General features: G+C 38.3%; 1 protein-coding gene across 1 annotated transcript; it reads left to right on the forward strand.

The window, feature by feature from the left end:
* The first annotated feature begins 5,036 nt into the window (after positions 1 to 5,036).
* Positions 5,037 to 18,806, forward strand: LOC127092861 (uncharacterized). Its single transcript, XM_051031751.1, has 2 exons — positions 5,037 to 5,454; positions 16,767 to 18,806. Exon 2 carries the CDS (start codon positions 16,789 to 16,791, stop codon positions 18,643 to 18,645), a length of 1,857 nt encoding a protein of 618 aa, XP_050887708.1. The 5' UTR covers positions 5,037 to 5,454; positions 16,767 to 16,788; the 3' UTR covers positions 18,646 to 18,806.
* The last annotated feature ends 525 nt before the right edge of the window (positions 18,807 to 19,331 follow it).

Consider the following 19,331-nt stretch of genomic DNA (forward strand, 5'->3'; position numbering starts at 1 on the left):
AGAATGATATGCTTTTTATGTCACAAATTTAGCGTTATGTTAAGCAATCGTAATTGGACTTATGTAGAAGTCACAACTATTTGAGGTCGGGCAATAGAATTTTGGTGTTAATGCATGTTAGAGACATAGTATAATGGACTATGCTCATGAAACATACCACACACAAAAAGAATATGCAAAAGAGATGGCATAATCTCATCCATACTCATGATAATTTTTCAATCAACTAGCTTTAGGACTTTGAGATATCATAGGTCAAATGAGATGAATGCATAAATAAGGGGAATGAGATGAAGAGAGAGGGGAATGGATCAAAACTTAAATTGGTCAAAGGAGGACTTTTACCAAATTAATATCATCCATTCATTTTGGGAGATAGAATGTACATTCCATCAATCCCCTAAATCCAATGATATTAACTTGACAAAATCAAATCAACCTTGACCAAGGCCCAACAACAGGAGTCAAACTCAAACAAGTCATCACAATTCGTCAACAAAATTATTTGGCATTTATTCAAATTAAAAATACTAAAATAAGGCATTTAAATTAAATATGGTTTATCAAATTCCTAAAACCTCATCAAAACACCAAATAAATGGTCATGAGATTTATCATAGGTCAAACAAGGTCAAAGGACCTTAGAGAAAAGATTTTAGAATTTTTAAAGACTTAAAAGTATTTTTAAACAATTAAAAACAAATGCAAAATCAATTAAATCATGAAAAATATTAATAATGATCCAAAAAATAATTTTAATTCAGAATATGAAAGAGGAAATTATTTAAATTTTTTGGTGAAACTCTCATATTTTTTGGATCAATATTAAAATTATAATGAATTAATGAAAATAAAAGGAATAAAAGAAAATCAGAAAATAACAAAAAAGCGTGGACCACTTGATCTCCCTCATTAATTGAGGTGGCAGATCAAGTGGTCCTCAGCGCGCTTTCCATCGTGGACTTGATTCAATGCGCCACAGGAATGGTAATCAGAACCAATGCGTGAGATTAGATCATTTTAAATGGATCCTATGGTTGGAGACGTGCCAACACACGGCCCGAGATGTAGCTCTGGTCTTCTTCTCCGGTGGACCTCACCGGACTGGTCCACCTTCAACCATCACCATAATAAAAAAGGAGGACATGATCTGAAAGAAAAAATGGCGTAGAGCACGAATCTGACCTCAATTTCATCCAACTCCAAATATATAAAAAGATATGAGGAGTTGAATTTTGAGGTGTGTCAACTGAGTTGCTTCGATTTAACCTCTAAGCAACTCAATCTTCTTGCCTACATTGGTAGGACTCCAGACAACCAAAGATCCAAGAGAATTGAGTGGAATTCAGAGAGAATCGAAGAGATGAAGTTTTCTGAAAATTACCTTCAATGCTATGTAATTCTTGATATTGCTTGCTCCAAACACGATCTTATCACACTTGAGAAGCTAGCAGGAAGTGATTAGAGAGGTTTCAAGGCTTTGGATCCTGGAGTTCTTGAATCTCCAACAGTTGAGATTCAAACTCAAATTTCAAGTTGAAATTTATCAGGTTTTCCTTTGGAATGAGAAGGTTTCAATGGGGGGAATAGCTGGCGCGCCATGTGTGATTCAAATAAGCACAGTGAGCATGTATTTATAGCATGAATAAATGATATTTGCACACTTCAAATTTTGTCCAAATTTAGCAATGTTAATGGCACGAGTGCATGGGCATGTGCATACACATGATGCAATGCAAAAGGGTCCAAAATCAATCCAAATGAATTCTGAATGGAAGCTTGATTGGCAAGGCAAAGTAAACTGAAGTTTTGAAGCTTGATTCTTGCCAAAGATGCAGCTCTGTTAAAGCCATGCGCATACCTTGCAAACCTCATCCAAAATACATGAGTTGGATTCTTTGAAAATCTTGGATCAAGGGGAACAAGTTTGATGTTCAACACTTTTTCATTTGGAGCTTGGAACATGGAGAATTTTGAGGTGGAAGTTTGGAAATTTCAACATGTTGAAATTTTTTCTAAGTGTCAAGCCATATATCTCAATATTCCACCTGGCTTAACTTTTTAAGTGAGATTCAAATGAGAAAAGTGTCTTCATCCAAGTTGTATATTTTTAAAAACCTTCAAAATGGTCATCAATTTCATGTCATTTGGATTTGGAATGATAGAGTTATGCATTTTTGAAGTTTGGAAAAATCACTTGTTCCATGGTATAGGTCAAAAGTGACCTATAATGTAACCTCATATCACATGCTCAAAAAAGATGAATTAGCTCTCACTCCAAACATAAAATTTGAAGTAGACATCTTGAATTAGATTGTGAAACTTGGAAATCTTTCATATCATACAAAATGAGCAAGTTATGGCCTTCGGAAGTTGACTTTGAAATTAGGGTTTATACAAAATGACCTATAATGTTTCAACATAGAAGATGATTTTCCAATCAAAACTAGCTCTAGGTATCAACATTAAAGTTGTTTGGAATGTCATTTAGAGTAAAATTTCTCTTGGAATAATTTTCATATGGTGAAAATTGTAGGAGATAGAGTCTAGGGAGACCCAGTTTTGATCAGATGAATTCAACTGGCCAACCAACATCGACCAACTTGCTAACCTTCAATTCTTTGGACTTTCTTGGATAATGGTAGATCATATATGCATAAGATGATGAATTTTGAAGTGCCCCTTGAGAAATTTGATCAATTGGTGAGATAGCTTGGTGCAGAATTTACTCAAGATACCCAGTCAAACTAGGGTTTCCAAGGCAAATCACCCTCAAACGCTTGAAGAAAACTTGATCCATATAACATGTAGGAATCAATGGAACTTATATATGATGCTCATAACCATTCTTGGATCAATTCATGGTTGTGCTCTTTGTCATGAGGGTCTCAAACCCTAGATATGAACTTGATGAATCAATGGAGATCATGCCCTACCTACAAAAGAGTTAGGCAAATACAAAGACATATTTTGGTATTTTGGTTAGTAAAATGATAATATACAAGTATGATACAATCAAATTGCTTGGTGATCTCTTCCAAAACAAACCCAATGAAAGAGGGGTAAGGAGAATGCCAAGGTATGATCCCAATGCATATGATGAAATTGCATGAGGGATCTTAGGGTCAAAATTGGGGTCTTACAACTGCCCCTATTTATGGACATTTTAACTGAGGAGGCAAAGGTTAAAATCTTCATGTCGACTCAGTAGAATGGGCTTAAATAACAACTTAGAAACAAATTTTGGTCCCTAAGGTGGTATGAATGCAAAAGTTAATGCTCTGTGGGGAAATATTGCCACAAAGGAAAAGAAATCAGAGATACCAAAAGTCCACGTGAGTATAATATATTCCGTAAGGAAAACTCACTGGGGAGACAGAGACTCTAGAGGGGAAAAAGGTGTTATGCGTAGGTCAGGCTACGACTTAAAACTACTGGGGGACTCGAGGAATTCCATACAAATAGGGAAAGACTCAGCCAGGGAAACAACAACATTTGCAGGGGATACAAGTAAGTTAGGATAAAACTGAAGTACTTGCATCATGCAGGAAAAGCAATTTCACTAAGGGAATACGCACTCAACTCGACTGAGGAAGAAATAAACTTCAACACAGGAGGAGTAGAAATTTATTATCTACTACCTGTTACTGGGTAAGGAAATAATAAAGATCTGTTAGAGAGAACATTCGTCATCGGTTAGGATGAACATATCAAGGATGACTCGCTGGGAACCCACATGATGGAGTATTCATTACCGGTTACTGGGTAAGAATAGCCTTGCTGGGGAAAACTGCAGAAATAGGATTTACAACTACCAGTTACTAGGCAGAAGACCAAAGGTGAGAATATCCGTCATCGGTTAGGATGAACATATAAAATCCTTCATCGGTTAGGATGAACATATCAAGGATAGACTTGCCTGAGAAGTGTCAAGGAGGATACCTGTCATCGGTTAAGATGAACATATCAAGGAAAACCAACTGAACAAAAAGTAGGAATTACATCTATCGAATGCTGGATAGAAGACCAATCAAAGAGAAAATTCATCACCGGTTAGGATGAACATATCAAGGAAAGACTCTAAGAGGGGAGAAAATAGGAATTACATCTATCGGTTACTGGATAGACTACCAAGAGAGAGAATCTGTCACTGGTTAAAGTGAATATATCAAGGATAGACTCTACGGGAGAAAGTAGGGTTTACAACTACCGGTTACTGGGTAGAAGACCAACAAAGAGAAAGCCCGTCACCGGTTAAGATGAACATATCAAGGATTAACTCTGTGAAGGGGACAAAAAGCAGGATTTACAACACCGGTTACTGGGTAGTGTCACACCTCGATTTTGACCCTGAAACACTAAATTAATACATCCATCATAACTATTGCATATTTACCTAACATAACATGCATTCCATACCGCATAGTGCCTAGAATATCAGTTGAAATAATTTTTCGGATATGCAGCCAAACCGGTTGAATTAATTGACAGAGACTCATCAAATCAGTAGACAAAAAATTTCCAAATCAAGCTTGCAAATACCAATTTTATTAATCTACGTTTCGCGTAGTTTAATCTAGTATGCTCGATTCATTTTTCGCCTAAGTTTTCGGTCACCTTTTGACCCGCCTGAGTCTTTCAACCGGTCAAAATTTATTTCAAAATTAAAAGAAACGCTGTATTTTTTCAATAAATATATTTCGTGTTGATCATTTTAATGTAGTCAGTTTAATTTTTCGAGTATTTTTTTGCTCAATTTTTATTCATTTTTAATCTGCTTATTTCTATTTTTTAGCCAAAATAATTGGAACATTTATTTAGAGTTAGTTGTGTTTTTAATTTGAATTTTATTTGTGTCATTCATTTTAAATTAATTTTTGAAGTTTCACTATTTTATTTAATTTTGTTAAATAAAGATAAAAAAAATAAGAAAAGGTCTATCTCTCTCTCTCTTTCCAATAGAATAAAGCCAAGTATCACATGTTGCCAAATTTGAGCCCATTAAGGTCGTGTTTATTTGCCAGCTAGCATGGAGAGAAATATCAAATTTTTTCCTCTCCCTCCAATCAACACTAGCCACACATCCATGATGAAAACGGTACTCATTTCTTTTTGTCCTTCACGACATCCATAATATCCCTCTCTAAAAAACAACTCCTACACACAAAAATAGAACAATAGTCTCTAAAAAGTTAGATCGATTCACTGCAACACCACAACCATTATAGCAACCATTTTATATCAACAACAATTTTTCTTTCCACCATAAAAAACCATCATATCATAACCAACCCATCTTTTTCCTCTCTCTCAGCTCACTCATCAACCATCTTGTAGCTTCCGCTCTCGGTCTCTTTGTCGGCGAGGAAGTAGTTGGACAATTTAATAAAGCATTTCGACAGCACGAATTCACGCCGCCACAAAATCGTTAGATCTTGCCGGAAATAGAGCACGGTATCACTTTTTTTCCCCTTTTAACTTTCCATGTTTTGATATTTGCTACATCTTGGTTTACATGAAAGAAGAATGTGATTTGAATCTGTATTTTTTTGTTTTTGTTCATAACATGAGTTTAGTTTCCCATATGATTTTGTTTGTTTTGGTTTTAAAAAATAACATAATAAAAGATAAAGAAAGCATAGTTTTTTGGGCATCTTTCAAATCATGAGTGAGAGAGTTTTGTGTGGCTTTTTTTACCGAGATAACCCAGTTTTTTGAAAAAAAATCCCAAAATACCCCAGTTTTCAGAAAATTTCCCAATCTACCCCACTTTTAGGAGGAGGCGCCAATTGAATTGGCGACTCCTCTTAAAAATTGCAAGGAGGCGCCAATTGGATTGGCTAGGGCAGGTGCCCTAACCAATCCAATTGGCGCCTATGTGTAATTTTTAAGAGGAGGCGCCAATTCAATTGGCGACTCCCTTAAACAAGCCTCAAATGGAAACACCTCAAACATGAAAGTTGTAGATCTTTTCAAGACAATGAATTTGGACATAAATTTTGAATCATTTGGATTTTGTATGAGAAAGTTATGGGCAGTTAAAGTTGGACTTCTGAGTTTTTCAACTATTATCTGACCTATAATATTTTGTATTATTGCATGTGTTTCTGTTAGAGTTATGAAATTTTGTCCAACATAACAACTGAAGTATACATCTTAAATTTTCCAATGCACTTGGTCCCACCTCAAAATAATTAAAAATGAGTGAGTTAGGTCCTTGCTAACTTGACCCAAAATTAGGGTTTCTGTCAAAACATGTGTATGTGAATTTTGCCAAAAGAGACCAACTTCAAGCCCTTCTGTTTGAATGATAAAAGCCTCAAATGACAAAACCTTCAACATAAAAGTCGTAGATCTTTTCAAGATAATGAATTTGGACTAAAATTTTGCATCATTTGCATTTTGTTTTAGAAAGGTATGGGCACCTGAACTTGGACTCTTTGACATTTCAATTGTTATGTGGCCTATAATGTTTTGTATTATCATATGTGTTTATTTTAGAATTATGAAATTTTGTCCAACATAACAATTTAAGTAGACATCTCAAACTTTCCAATGCACTTTGTCCCACCTCAAAATCATAAAAAATGAGTGAGTTAGGTAGTTGGGTAGTTGACCCTAAATTAGGGTTTCAGTCAAAACATGTGTATGTGAATTTTACCAAAATGGAGTTTAGACAAAGAAACCTAATGTTTGGAGTTTACACAAAGATAAATTTGATATAATACGAATTGATATTAATAAAATTTGGAGTTTACACAAAGAATCCTAATGGTGATGACCGGGATCACCTAACCGACCTCCGGTCCCACATCCCCTAGCTACCCTAACCCTTGGCCCTAACCCATGTTGACGATTCTGCATCGGTGTTTGTTCATCTGATGGTCCAGGAGCGTCATTACCTCCTACAGGAGAAGATCCGTTGAGGTATTCAGCCAACTCAGCATAGTCTTCAGTATTCAATGATGGTGTACCGGCGTAGCTGAGCTCATGACCCATGCTAGAGAAGTTGGGGTGTGGTTGACTCATGGATGGGCGACCGGGACGGTTGAAGGGAGACATGGGTGTGAATGATGGGTCTAGGAAAGGTTGGAAAGGTTTTTGGGGTGTTTGGAAGAGATATGGTTGTGGGATGTTTTGGTATTGTGATGTTTGGGGTTCTTGGCTACGGTAGGAGGAGGGGCGGTTAGTGTTTTGGCTAAGGCGACTTTGGTAGGGTGATGGTGTGGGTGCGAAGCGATGTTCGGTCTGAGGTTGATGGTCCATTTGTTGGTGGTGGTATGGGGGATGTTCTTGATATTGGGGTTGGGTGAATGGCATGTTTTGGTTGTATGTTTGTGTGTTTGTGGAACGGAAAGTTTGACGGATAGGTGGTTGTGAGTAACCGGGCTGAGAATGTTGTTGGGGGTTAGATGTTGATCCTTCTTGTGTGTAACTTGTCTGGCGTGGGTTGTAGAGGTACATATCACCGGCGATGAATTGAAATCCAACCGATCTGTACCAAGCCATATAAGTACGACTTGGTTTTACCTCATTTGGTATGACTGCATCAGTTAAGACATGGTCATGACGGTGCTTCCACTTGCGACACTCCGATCTTGCGAAGGTTTGCCAAGGGTTGAAGTTCCATTGGTCGTTCACTTTACGCATATGCCATTCTCCTAGGCTAGCTGGGGGATCTGGGATATTCTGGACCATACCGAACTGCAGCTTCACACGATCGGTGTTGTGCATCTCCACTGTTGTGAACCGTATTATCGGTGTGCATGTTGTCCATACGGCTGCGTCTTCAGGGTTGACCTCATGCTCATGATCCAGATTAAGGTATGGACGCCAAATGAACTGAAATGTTAAAGAAGATAGGATTTAAATGAATGTAGAAAAAGTCAACATAATATGACGAATTAATGAAGTTATTTTGCTTACGTCTGTCGGTTGAAGGTGATCCAACAGGTTACGATACTGAGTAATACAGTGTCTCGGACATCTGCTGTAACTCATACCACGTGCCGACCATCTACACCAAAAAGTTAAAATAAATTAGTTATAGGTACTAAACTGTAAGGAAGTAAGTAAAGATATAGCAATTTAAACAACTTACTTTTTTGCATATGGAAAAGTGAAAGGGTTGTTATTGACCGGTGCTAGAGACGGTAGTCTTGACCATCCCCATGCTTGTAGCAAAACAGCACATCTAGAAAACGTAGATGTGTCTTTGTGGGAGTTTTTGCACAACGAACTATAGAGATAGGCTAGACATGCGGATCCCTAACTGTAACTACCTATTCTATCTACATGTCTAAGTAGAGGTAAGTACATAATATACATGCTAGAACCACTACCTTCGGGAAATAAAAAGGATCCTAGTAACAACATAATGTAACACCTAGTTTTTATTATTCGAGCATCTTCGGTAGAATGCTCATCTAAATATAAACTATTATAATATGACTTTAGGTGTGAGAGTAGTATACCTTGACCTCTAGCATTATCATCTAACAAATCAGTTTCTAAAAGCTCCATGCAAATTGAATTTGCATAGTTGGTCTTACCATTAACAGCTTTGCCTTCAATTCGTAGTCCTAAAAGCATGTAGACGTCTTCCAACGTCAAGGTACACTCACCGGTTGGAAACCAAAATGTGTGTGTCTCTGGCCTCCATCTTTCGCATAAGGCTAGAATGAACTTGTTATCTATAGACCAAGACATAATCTTGCTAATCTGACCAAAACCAGCGAGTTCAACATAAGGTTGAATCATCGGGTCCATTGGGACAAATTCGTGGACTCGAGTTCGAAACCTTGATACATCCTATAATAGAAATAATATAACACTTGACTAAGTTGGTATTTCAAAATAAAATGGGGTTGGTGGAGATGAAACATAAAAAATTAGTATAAGAAAAAACTTACGTATGTTGCGATGTTTGCAACTGTTCCTCTGTGTGCTTCGCCCATTGTGAGTAAAGACATATTGTTGGGGAGTTGGTGTATATGAAATTGGAAGATGTTGTTGAAGATGAAATTGTAAAAGAAGTATTGTAGATGAAGTAGTGAGAATGTTGGTGTGGAAGAATTGTTGAAGGAGTGGATGTATTTATAGGCAAATGGATGAGAGCATAAAAATTTGTGTTTGCATGGTGTCTCCACCTCATTTGGCGACCATGTACAATCCTAAAGAGGGGGCGCCATTCAAATTGGCGACACCATAGGTACATGCATGCAAGGCTAGTTCTGAATGCTTGGTTTCGAGGACTGACTCCATGGGGTCGCCACTTGAATTGGCGACCATGTACAAGCCTTAAGTGTAGGCGCCAAACCAATTGGCGACACCATCTGCATGTCTGACACGTGGCATTCTTGTCTCCTGCATGCTGAATAACTCACTTGTGGATGGCTTGCATGATTGACACATCATCTCTGACTATGTTACATGTCCGACACGTGTCTGTCTTGTCTCCTGCATGATGATGACTAGCTTCTTGATAGCTTGCATGGTTGACACATCATCTCAGACTATCTTGCATGACTGACACATCATCTAAGACCTAGCTTACATGTCAGACACGTGGCTGTTTGGTCTCCTGCATGTTGAAGAGTCACTTGTTGATAGCTTGCCTGACAGACACATCATCTCATGACTTGCTAGCATGCTTGACACATCAACTCACACTGTCTTGCATGACAGACACATCATCTCATGACTAGGTAGCATGCTTGACACATCAACTCACACTGTCTTGCATGACAGACACATCATCTCAAAACTGGCTTGCATGCTTGACACATTATCTCAGAACTAGCTAGCATGTGAGATACCATCTCAGAACTGATACCATTTATTTAAGTGTCTTACTATCAACATCCAAGACACTTCATTCACATTCATCTGCACTTGCAAAATAGTTTTCATCTCCAAAATGTCATCTTCATCATTATACAGTGTCAACGTTCACTGCAACGGTGAAACTTTTGAGTCTGAGCTTCATGGTTTTTGTTTTAGAAACACTGATACAATTAGCATCACGATCAAGAGAAATGCAACCTTTTTGCATTTGAAAAAAAGAATACAATCTTTCATAGGATCAGGTATTGTGTCAAAGATCACATACCAGAATCCAATATTTTTTGAGAATGGTCAATGCAAGTTTTTTCCCCTAAAGGTACGAGACGATGAAGACGTTGAAAACATGTTTCTTAGTCATGAACATTCAGGCAACAATTGTACAGAGTTGTACATAACTCTACAACCATGTATACCGTCTCAACAGTCTCAACTAACCGATCAGGATGAAGTTGGTGAAGATGATGCAGATGATGCACAATGGTCAGATGAACTCAACCCAGAGGCAGAAGTAGAAGTCGACGTTGTTGATGAAGAAGAAGAGGAGCCCGAGATACAGGTTGATCATATGTTGAACAACGACGATGAAGATGATGATCAACCACCACCAATACCTCCTAGTCATGTCTATAATCCGCCTCAACATATGACAAATATGGATCTTAACGACGATGAAACATCCGACAGTGTCTTCTATAATCCGTATCCGAGACCTGTAGGCGAATTAAAGGTGGGACACATGTTTCGTACCAAAGAAGAATGTGTATTGGCAATCAAAAAATTCCACATGAACAACTTTGCTGACTTTACAGTGAAACGCACTGATTCTAGAAGGTATGTTATCGAATGTCGTAACATGCTTTGTAAGTTTCGTTTGGCTGCGTCTTACAAGAAGAAAAATGACTCCTGGGAGATCGTTTCAATAGACCCACCGCACAGTTGTGTTGCAACTAACGTTGAACAAGATCACCGTAAACTGAGCACATCTTTGATATGTCAAGACATTCTGCCATTGGTAAATAAAGACCCATCAGTGAAGGTGAGTATAATTATATCCCATATCCGAACAACATATAATTATACTCTATCTTACAAGAAAGCATGGATTGCGAGGACAAAGGCTGTTGAACAGGTTTTCGGCAACTGGGAGGATTCATTCAAGGAATTGCCACGGTTTTTATGGGCACTAAAAACATATGTCCCAGGAACTGTGGCAATTATGGAGACAGTGCCAGCAATGATGCCAGACGGAACCTGTGCTACAGGTAATAGAATATTTCACCGTCTCTTTTGGGCATTTGACTCGTGCATCAAAGGTTTCGCTTTCTGCAAACCTCTCTTGCAAATTGATGGCACTTGGTTATACGGAAAATACAAGGGTACTTTGCTCATGGCGGTTGCACAAGACGGTAACAACAATGTCTTTCCCATTGCCTTTGCTCTTGTTGAAGGTGAAACGGCTGGTGGATGAGGTTTCTTTCTTCGACATCTCAGAACGCATGTGGCTCCAGAAGCCAATCTATGTTTGATTTCTGATAGACATGCTGCCATTGAGAGTGCCTACGACAACCATGACAACGGATGGCATGATCCTCCTTCTACACATGTCTACTGTATCAGACACATTGCACAAAACTTCATGCGTGCTATAAAAGATAGGAATCTTCGCAAGAAGGTGGTGAATGATGGGTATGCTTTAACTCAACCGTCATTTCAATATTATCCTGATTAAATTAGACTGTCTAATGAAGACGCGGGGAGATGGATAAATAACATCCTAGTAGAGCAGTGGACAAGAGCATTTGACGGTGGTTGTCGATGGGGCCACATGACAACAAACAATGTCGAATGCATGAACGGAGTTTTCAAAGGAATTCGAAATCTGCCAATAACCGCCTTGGTAAGATCAACCTATTATAGGTTGGCTTCTATGTTCGCAACGAGAGGTGAAAGATGGAGTGCAGTGTTAATGTCTGGACAAGTATTCAGTGAGTGTTGCATGAAGGTCATGAAAGAGGAGAGCATCAAAGCTACGACACACGCTGTAAGAGTCTTTGACCGTCATAGACAAAATTTCAGCGTCCAGGAAATAATGGGCAACAACGAGAGGAGGCCAAATTTAGCCTACGCTGTTAGACTACACAGAAGTTGGTGCGATTGTGGAAAATTTCAGGCCTTCCGCATACCTTGCTCCCATGTCATTGCAGCATGCCCTTATACTCGTCAAGACGCTTACAACCATTTATCTGATGTGTACAAGGCCAGCACCATCATGAATGTATATAGTCAAAGCTTCTCAGTACTACCAATGTAGGATTATGGCCTCCATATGAAGGAGATATTGTTTGGCACAATGAAGAGATGCATAGAAAGAAGAAAGGAAGGCCAAACAGCACACGCATCAGAACAGAGATGGATTCCACAGATAAAATGATAAGATTGTGTAGTATTTGTCGTCAACCAGGACACAACAAAAACAACTGTCCCAATCAAGGAGCATCATCTAGATCTTAAGCTTTTTGTAAAATTGTATTTCTATAACAATTAATCATTATATATCATTAAGTTCTTGTTACAACGACTTTCATAACAAATATCAGTACAAAACATATGAAAACATAAATGATTCTAACTGATTACAACAATCAAATTAATGTCGTCTCGACCGAACATCATTTCCCTAGCATCCTTATCAGTCTTCATTCGCACCCAACCAAAGATACTGTCAAGTCTCTCAATACTTCTGATTTTTTCCCCTTCTGGTATTTTCCCGTCTAACCATCGAACCAGCTCCCTCTTCAATTGATCGAACGTGGTGATGTTCCAAAACAGCATCAGCATTTGAGGTTTGTCTCTTGCATAAATCACCTTACCATAACGGCGACGAACACCAAACATGATAGTCAAATGATTATATGAGCTGTGGAACAATTGGTCACACAACACATCTATTTATAAGACAAAAAAGGCATTTTATGAGGGAGTCGCCAAATGAATTGGCGACTCCTCTAAAAACCTACACATAGGCGCCAATTGGATTGGCTATGGCAGCTGGATTGCCTAGGGCACCTGCCCTAGCCAATCCAATTGGCGCCTCCATTCAAGTTTTAAGAAGAGTCGTCATATGAACAACTTTCATGTTCATCATAAATCCATTTGAAACTTGGAAGCTCATCATTCATTTCAGAACATTATAGGTCATTTTGACAGAAACCCTAATTTTGGGTCAAGTTCGCAAGGACCTAACTCATTCATTTTTAATTATTTTGAGGTGGGACCAAGTGCATTGGAATATTTAACATGTCTACTTCAATTGTTATGTTGGACAAAATTTCATAACTCTAACAGAAACACATGCAATAATACAAAACATTATAGGTCAGATAACAGTTGAAAAACTCAGAAGTCCAACTTCAACTGCCCATAACTTTCTCATAAAAAATCCAAATGATGCAAAATTTATGTCCAAATTCATTGTCTTGAAAAGATCTGCAACATTCATGTATTTTGCACCTCTACCCCGAGAATTAATTTGTCCAAATTCCCGAGATAACACAAATTAATTTAGTTTTTGCACCTCTACCCCTTCCTTTGTACACCACTTTTTTTTTAAAGTTTGGTTTTGTTTTCTATTTTTGTTTGCTTTATTAGTTTATTTAGATTAATAACTAAGCATTTGTTTGTTTGTTTAACTATTTATTTTCTTTTTAATTACTAAGTAGATTATTTAATAATTTATTCGGTCGATTTCAATATGTTAAGTCCATTAGTTAGATAATTTTATGCTAAAATAAAAAAATTAATAAGCTGCTACTGTTTTTTTTTGTTGATTTTAATGATTCCAACGTTGGTGTTTTATATATATATCGGTGGTTGTGTTAGTTTGGCAACTAACTAACCATGGCTAAGTGGTAGAGATTTTTAGCAGTTCTAATATGCCCATAGGTTCGATACTTGTATACAATATTTTTGGGTTTATTGTATATTTAATTTTTACATTTTTTTCTTTGCTTTTATATAAATGGGTTTATTGGTTACTTGACCATTATTCGGCGCTTCCTGCTAGGTTGTCGATTCAACCCTTGCGTAACTCACTTTCTATTTAGTTCATTATTTCTACCTATTTTTAATTTTTATATATTTTATTCTCACTTTTCCGATATTTGTTGATTTTAATGATTGCCTTTAATTTATTTTTATTGATTAAACATCGAGTTTTAATCTATGGATTCAACAATTTCCATGTTGTTATTCCATGATTATTTCATCGATATATTGATAGTATTTCGCCGCGTTTTGATTAATCGCATATGATATTTTGATTGTTGTCAATATGCGCAAACCGACTTTGAGCATATTACCTAGATTTTGTTTGTTCCTCAATCTTCATTCGCCTTGCACATCTTTGCGTTATGTGACTTTGATTCGCATCCTCGCATCCCGATTTTAATCCGTGCAAGTCCCGTTTTTACTTCTTTCAATTTAATGTTCGAATGAGTTATAAATTTGGTTTATGTTTGATATTTTCTTCACTTGGCTTACTCTTGGGCCTTCTTACAATGAGACGGTTCTTTTGCACCTACACTCATGCATTGCTTGTCCGTGATTGGGCCCGATTTATTTGTTTCATTATCTTGAATCCCTATTCGACAAAATGTACCCCCACTCCCATGATATGTAATAATTTTACTGTTTTTGTTTCTTTATTGCTTGATTGTTTAGTTAATTACTAACACAAGAATAAAATCAATTTCTTTTCAAAAAGATCAAAAAATAATGACTCGATCCAATGTCGAGTATTTTTCTCAATAAATAAATCCATCCATTTCTATTCATCCATTTCTATCTATTCCACTTCTTTCGAACCATGTCATTCAAATCTTTCTCAACCGCTCATCAAATGTTTGATCCAACGTCAAGCCATTTTCACAATAAAAACTCAAAAATACTTAATTTCTATTTAACACTTTTCAATAAAGATGGAAATAGAACATGGTGGATACCATGCACTCTTGAGACTATGATTCGAGATGGATATCTCGCCTATCTTAGCTCTCGTCATCATCCAAAATTGTCAACACGGTTTTGTCAAAATCTTTTCTCAATCAAATCTCAAAAACACATAAATATATCAAACCTTTTCGCAAATAAGATGGAAATGGAACGTGGTGGATACCACGCACTCCTGAGACTAGGATTCGAGATAGATATCTTGCCCATCCAAGTTCTCGCCATTACTCAAAACACATTCAAACCAATCAAACTCTTTTCTCGCCGTCGTGCGATCGATCCTTTAAACCCTTTCTCAAACGGAAGTTATTTTGTTTCAAGACAATGTAAAGCAATGTTTTGTTCACTTGAACGTGTGAGTAAGCTTGCGACGTTGCCCACGAATGTTGATTTGTAAATCCATTCGGTTGTGATGCGAACGTCCCCTTCTCCACTTGTTTTGGGTAGCCCAACAATGTTTTCATCGATTGACACAAAGTAGCTTTCGCTAAAATCGACCAACAAAGAAACGTTTTTTCTACCCAGAACTACGTAAGCCTTGAGTTCTCTATTGATATACATAGGAGCATGATTTGTAAAACTTGTCAGACCCATTAATAGAAAAACTTAGGTTTAGTCCCCTTCGTTGCAAAAATCCAAAAAACATCTCCTTCTTTCTTTGGATCATATTCTTCTTTCCCTCCTAATAACTTGAGAATCCTAACATTTCAAACTAACACTAACGCGCACAACTAACCTAACGGTTCCTGTTGAGTACAACGGACGTGAGGGGTGTTAATACCCTCCCCTTGCGTAATCGGCTCCCGAACCCTGATTTGGTTGCAACGACCATAATCATTGTCGTTCTTTCTTGGGTTTTATCGATATTTCCCCTTTCCTTTTTAGGAATAAATAAAGTTCGGTGGCGACTCTGTTCAGTCCATCATTACGAGCATGCGATTGCGCTTCGCTAGGTCGTGTTCTCATCATTTTTCTGAGGTACGACAGATGGCGACTCTGCTAGGGAATACTGATGTTTCCCTAAGTGAGTCAAGCCTAGTTAGGACGTATGTGTGCCTTTGTTTGTTTACTTGTGTGGCTTTCTCTGTTTTTCTTATGTTATATTTATTGTTATATTGATATATTTGTTGTATATTGGTTCCATTGTGATGTTGGTATTTGGATATTCTGATTGTGAACCATGTGGGAAAGACTCTATACCCGAGTCTAGAGTGAAAAAAAACATAAGATAGGACGATGGTTGAGTAATACGGACTCCCGAGGTGAATACTTCATAAGAGTCGGTATGAGAACCTCAATTAGAGTAGATCCTTTTACAAATATTGTCGCCCAAGATGAATACTTCGTAAGCTTCAATATTTCAAAGGGGTCCATGACTCTAAGGACCTTTTAGAACATTGAACCTTTGGCCAACTAGGAATGATGGTTGCATAGTATGGATTCCCGAAGTGAATACTTCGTAAGAATCGGTATGAGAACCTCGCTTAGAATAGATTCTCTAGATGGAGTTGAGGATCAGAAAGTATTTTCCGTAAGCGTCAAACATTCTTTTGAATCCATGACTTTGAGTACTCTGTCTATAACCAAAGTCGATGGTTGCGTAGTATGGACTCCCGAGGTGAATACTTCGTAAGAGTCGGTACGAGAACCTCACCCAGAATAGATTCCCTTGATGGAGTTGATAACCGGAAAGCATTTTCCATAAGCGTCAAACATTCTTGTGAATCAGTGACTCTGGGGGTCCTTTGTAAGAAAACCCTAGATCATACCCGGTGAGAACCCCATTTTGGAAAGAAATCAGATTTATCCATACCCCGGACCTTTGAACCTGTACCAAAAAAATACATTGCATCCATCCATTCATTGCATACGCATAAAAAGCAAAACTCTTAGTTTGTTTCACATTGTTTCAGGAATCCAAGACTTGTTAGCAAAATGAATCCTGAGAGAAGAAGCACTTTTCAGTTCAAATACAAGAACGTGGACCTTGCCAGCCTGCAGAAGTTGAGTGTCAAAGTAACACCAATCAAACTCAATAGCTTTGTGCAAGACTATGGAAGAATTCTGGACATCTTAAATGAGAAGATGGACATGATGATTGCGGTGACTATTGCTCAATTTTATGATCCACCTCTACATTGTTTCACATTATATGATTTCCAATTGGCTCTCACCTTGGAAAAGTTTGAGAGGATTGTAGGCCGGAATTTGAAGGATCATAATCCATTTTCGAAGTTTGATGAAGGTATTCCTCCCAAGAGAATAGCTTTAGCTTTGGGTCTGAATGTTTCTGAAGTCATGGACAATTGGGATGTGAAGGGAGCTTTCAATGTTTTTTCTAGGAAGTTCTTGGAAGATCAAGCTAAGAAGATGGAAAAGGAGGGGAATTGGGAAGCTTTTTATGTTGTGTTAGCTGTGTTGGTATATGGGATAGTTCTCTTCCCAAATATTGACCATTTTGTGGACCACCTGGCGGTGAGAACCTTCCTCTCTGGTAACCCTGTATCGTTCCTCCTAGCAGACCTTCATTATGCTCTCCATGATCGTCATGAGAAGAAGGGAGGAACCATTTTATGTTGTGCGCAGCTGTTGCATGTCAGGTTTAGATCTCATATGCCCGAAGAAGGCCCTTTTGTCTCGAAGGAACTCAAGCCCTCCCTGAAGTTAGCTTCTCTCACCTCTAATCATGTTAAGTGGTATATCAGGAATTTGGAAACCGAGGATGTTATTATCAGCATTGGAGACTTCCCTAATGTACCTTTGATAGGAACCAAGAGTTGCATCAACTACAACCCCGTGTTATCTTTGAGGCAGCATGGTTACCCTATGAATGACCCTCCAAAAGCTGAAGCTTTAGAGCCTTTCATCTTACACAGTGCTGAAGCAGATCACCCCACGGTGAAGAAGATCAAGAGGTCATGGCAAGCAGTTATCAAAAAGGGTAAGGAATTGGGTAAGAGAAATGTCATCGCTCGAGAGCCTTATACTTGTTGGGTGAGAGAGAGGGTTCAGATGGTTAAACTCCCTTTTCCATTTGATCCTTCTATCTATCCGTTGGTTCCTAAGCCAGAACCCATATTACCTGAAGATGTGGAGAAGCTTAATGCCCGTATTAAGGAGCTGGAGTTGGAGAATTCTGACTTGAGTATTAAACTCGGCCGAGTCTCGGTAGAGAATGGGAATTTGAAAGATGGTCAACAGAAGAAGGACAAAAAGCTCGAAATTTCCAACAAAAGGGATAGGGAGTCTGAGGCAAGGAAAGAAAAGTTCGGACAAGCGCTCTATAGTACTAAATCTGTGTTCAAGACGAAGGAGGAGGAGTTGGATAAAGCTGTACTCCGGATCCAAAAACTCAACAAAACTCTGGGGTTGACTCTTGAAATGAAAAGGGAAGCACAACTGATTTCTGAGATTCGTACTCATGAACTTCAGAATACCATTCAGAAATACAAGGATGATGTGGAACATGAGAAGCTGAGGACTGAAGAGTCAGAAAGAGTTTGCACACGGTTGAACTATCAGTTGGAACAAGCCAATGCTAGGATCCAGGTACTTGAAGGTGTGGATCAGGATGCTTTCTATCTGATGTTGTTGAGTGAGTACAGATATTGGAGAAACCTCTATAGGGACATAGAGGTGACCAAGGTTGAAGACTTGCGCATCATTCAAGACCTCCAAGGACTTTACACTGAGTGGAAGGGAAAATTTTTGAGGCTGTCCAGATTTGCAAATTCCGTCATACAAGAGTTGCCTGAGAAATTGCAAGAAGTTGATTGGTGCATGTGTCCATAGAGCACCCCGCATCAAGTTTTTAATTTCATCAAATTTTGTAAGGCGATGTTGGAAGGGATGACTACCGATCTTGCTACGGTTCGGAAACCCCATAAGCCATATGCACTTTGTTTGTATTTGAACTTTATTTTAAACTAATGAAAAACCGCTTTTGGGATTCATTTTATTGTGATTTATTGCCTTATTACTTTAAATATTTGCAAACAAATATTGTGGCATTTCTGAAATGAATGACTGAAACTAACCAAGAGTTTTGCAAACAAGATGCATCCATACATGCATTCATACATTTTCAAAATAGAGTCTCACTCCGTGCTTTCTTCCTCCAGTTTCACGCTGAATCTCCAACACCCGTACAATACTCGCGCCCGAGCAAGACAAAGGATGGATGAACAAGAGCAAGAGAGCTCCCGAGTTAGAGCTGAATTAGACGAGATCAAGGGAGGCATGTCCCAGATGAGAGAGATGCTACAAGATTTAACCTTCAGATTCGAGACTCCGCAAGCGACCGTGATTTCAGAGATCAGGAGTCCAGCAGTTGAAGTCCAACTTCATAGGTCGTTACCTTCAACCCTTCCTCCATATGGGCTACCTTACGAATTCATCCCTTGAGCGGAAGTAGTGCATGACATGGGGCAATTTGTCCAACAAGTTGTGTCATTACCGGTTTACACCGATGCACGCCC

Source organism: Lathyrus oleraceus, chromosome 6, assembly GCF_024323335.1.
Source record: "Lathyrus oleraceus cultivar Zhongwan6 chromosome 6, CAAS_Psat_ZW6_1.0, whole genome shotgun sequence".
In the NCBI taxonomy this organism is placed as follows: Eukaryota; Viridiplantae; Streptophyta; class Magnoliopsida; order Fabales; family Fabaceae; genus Lathyrus; species Lathyrus oleraceus.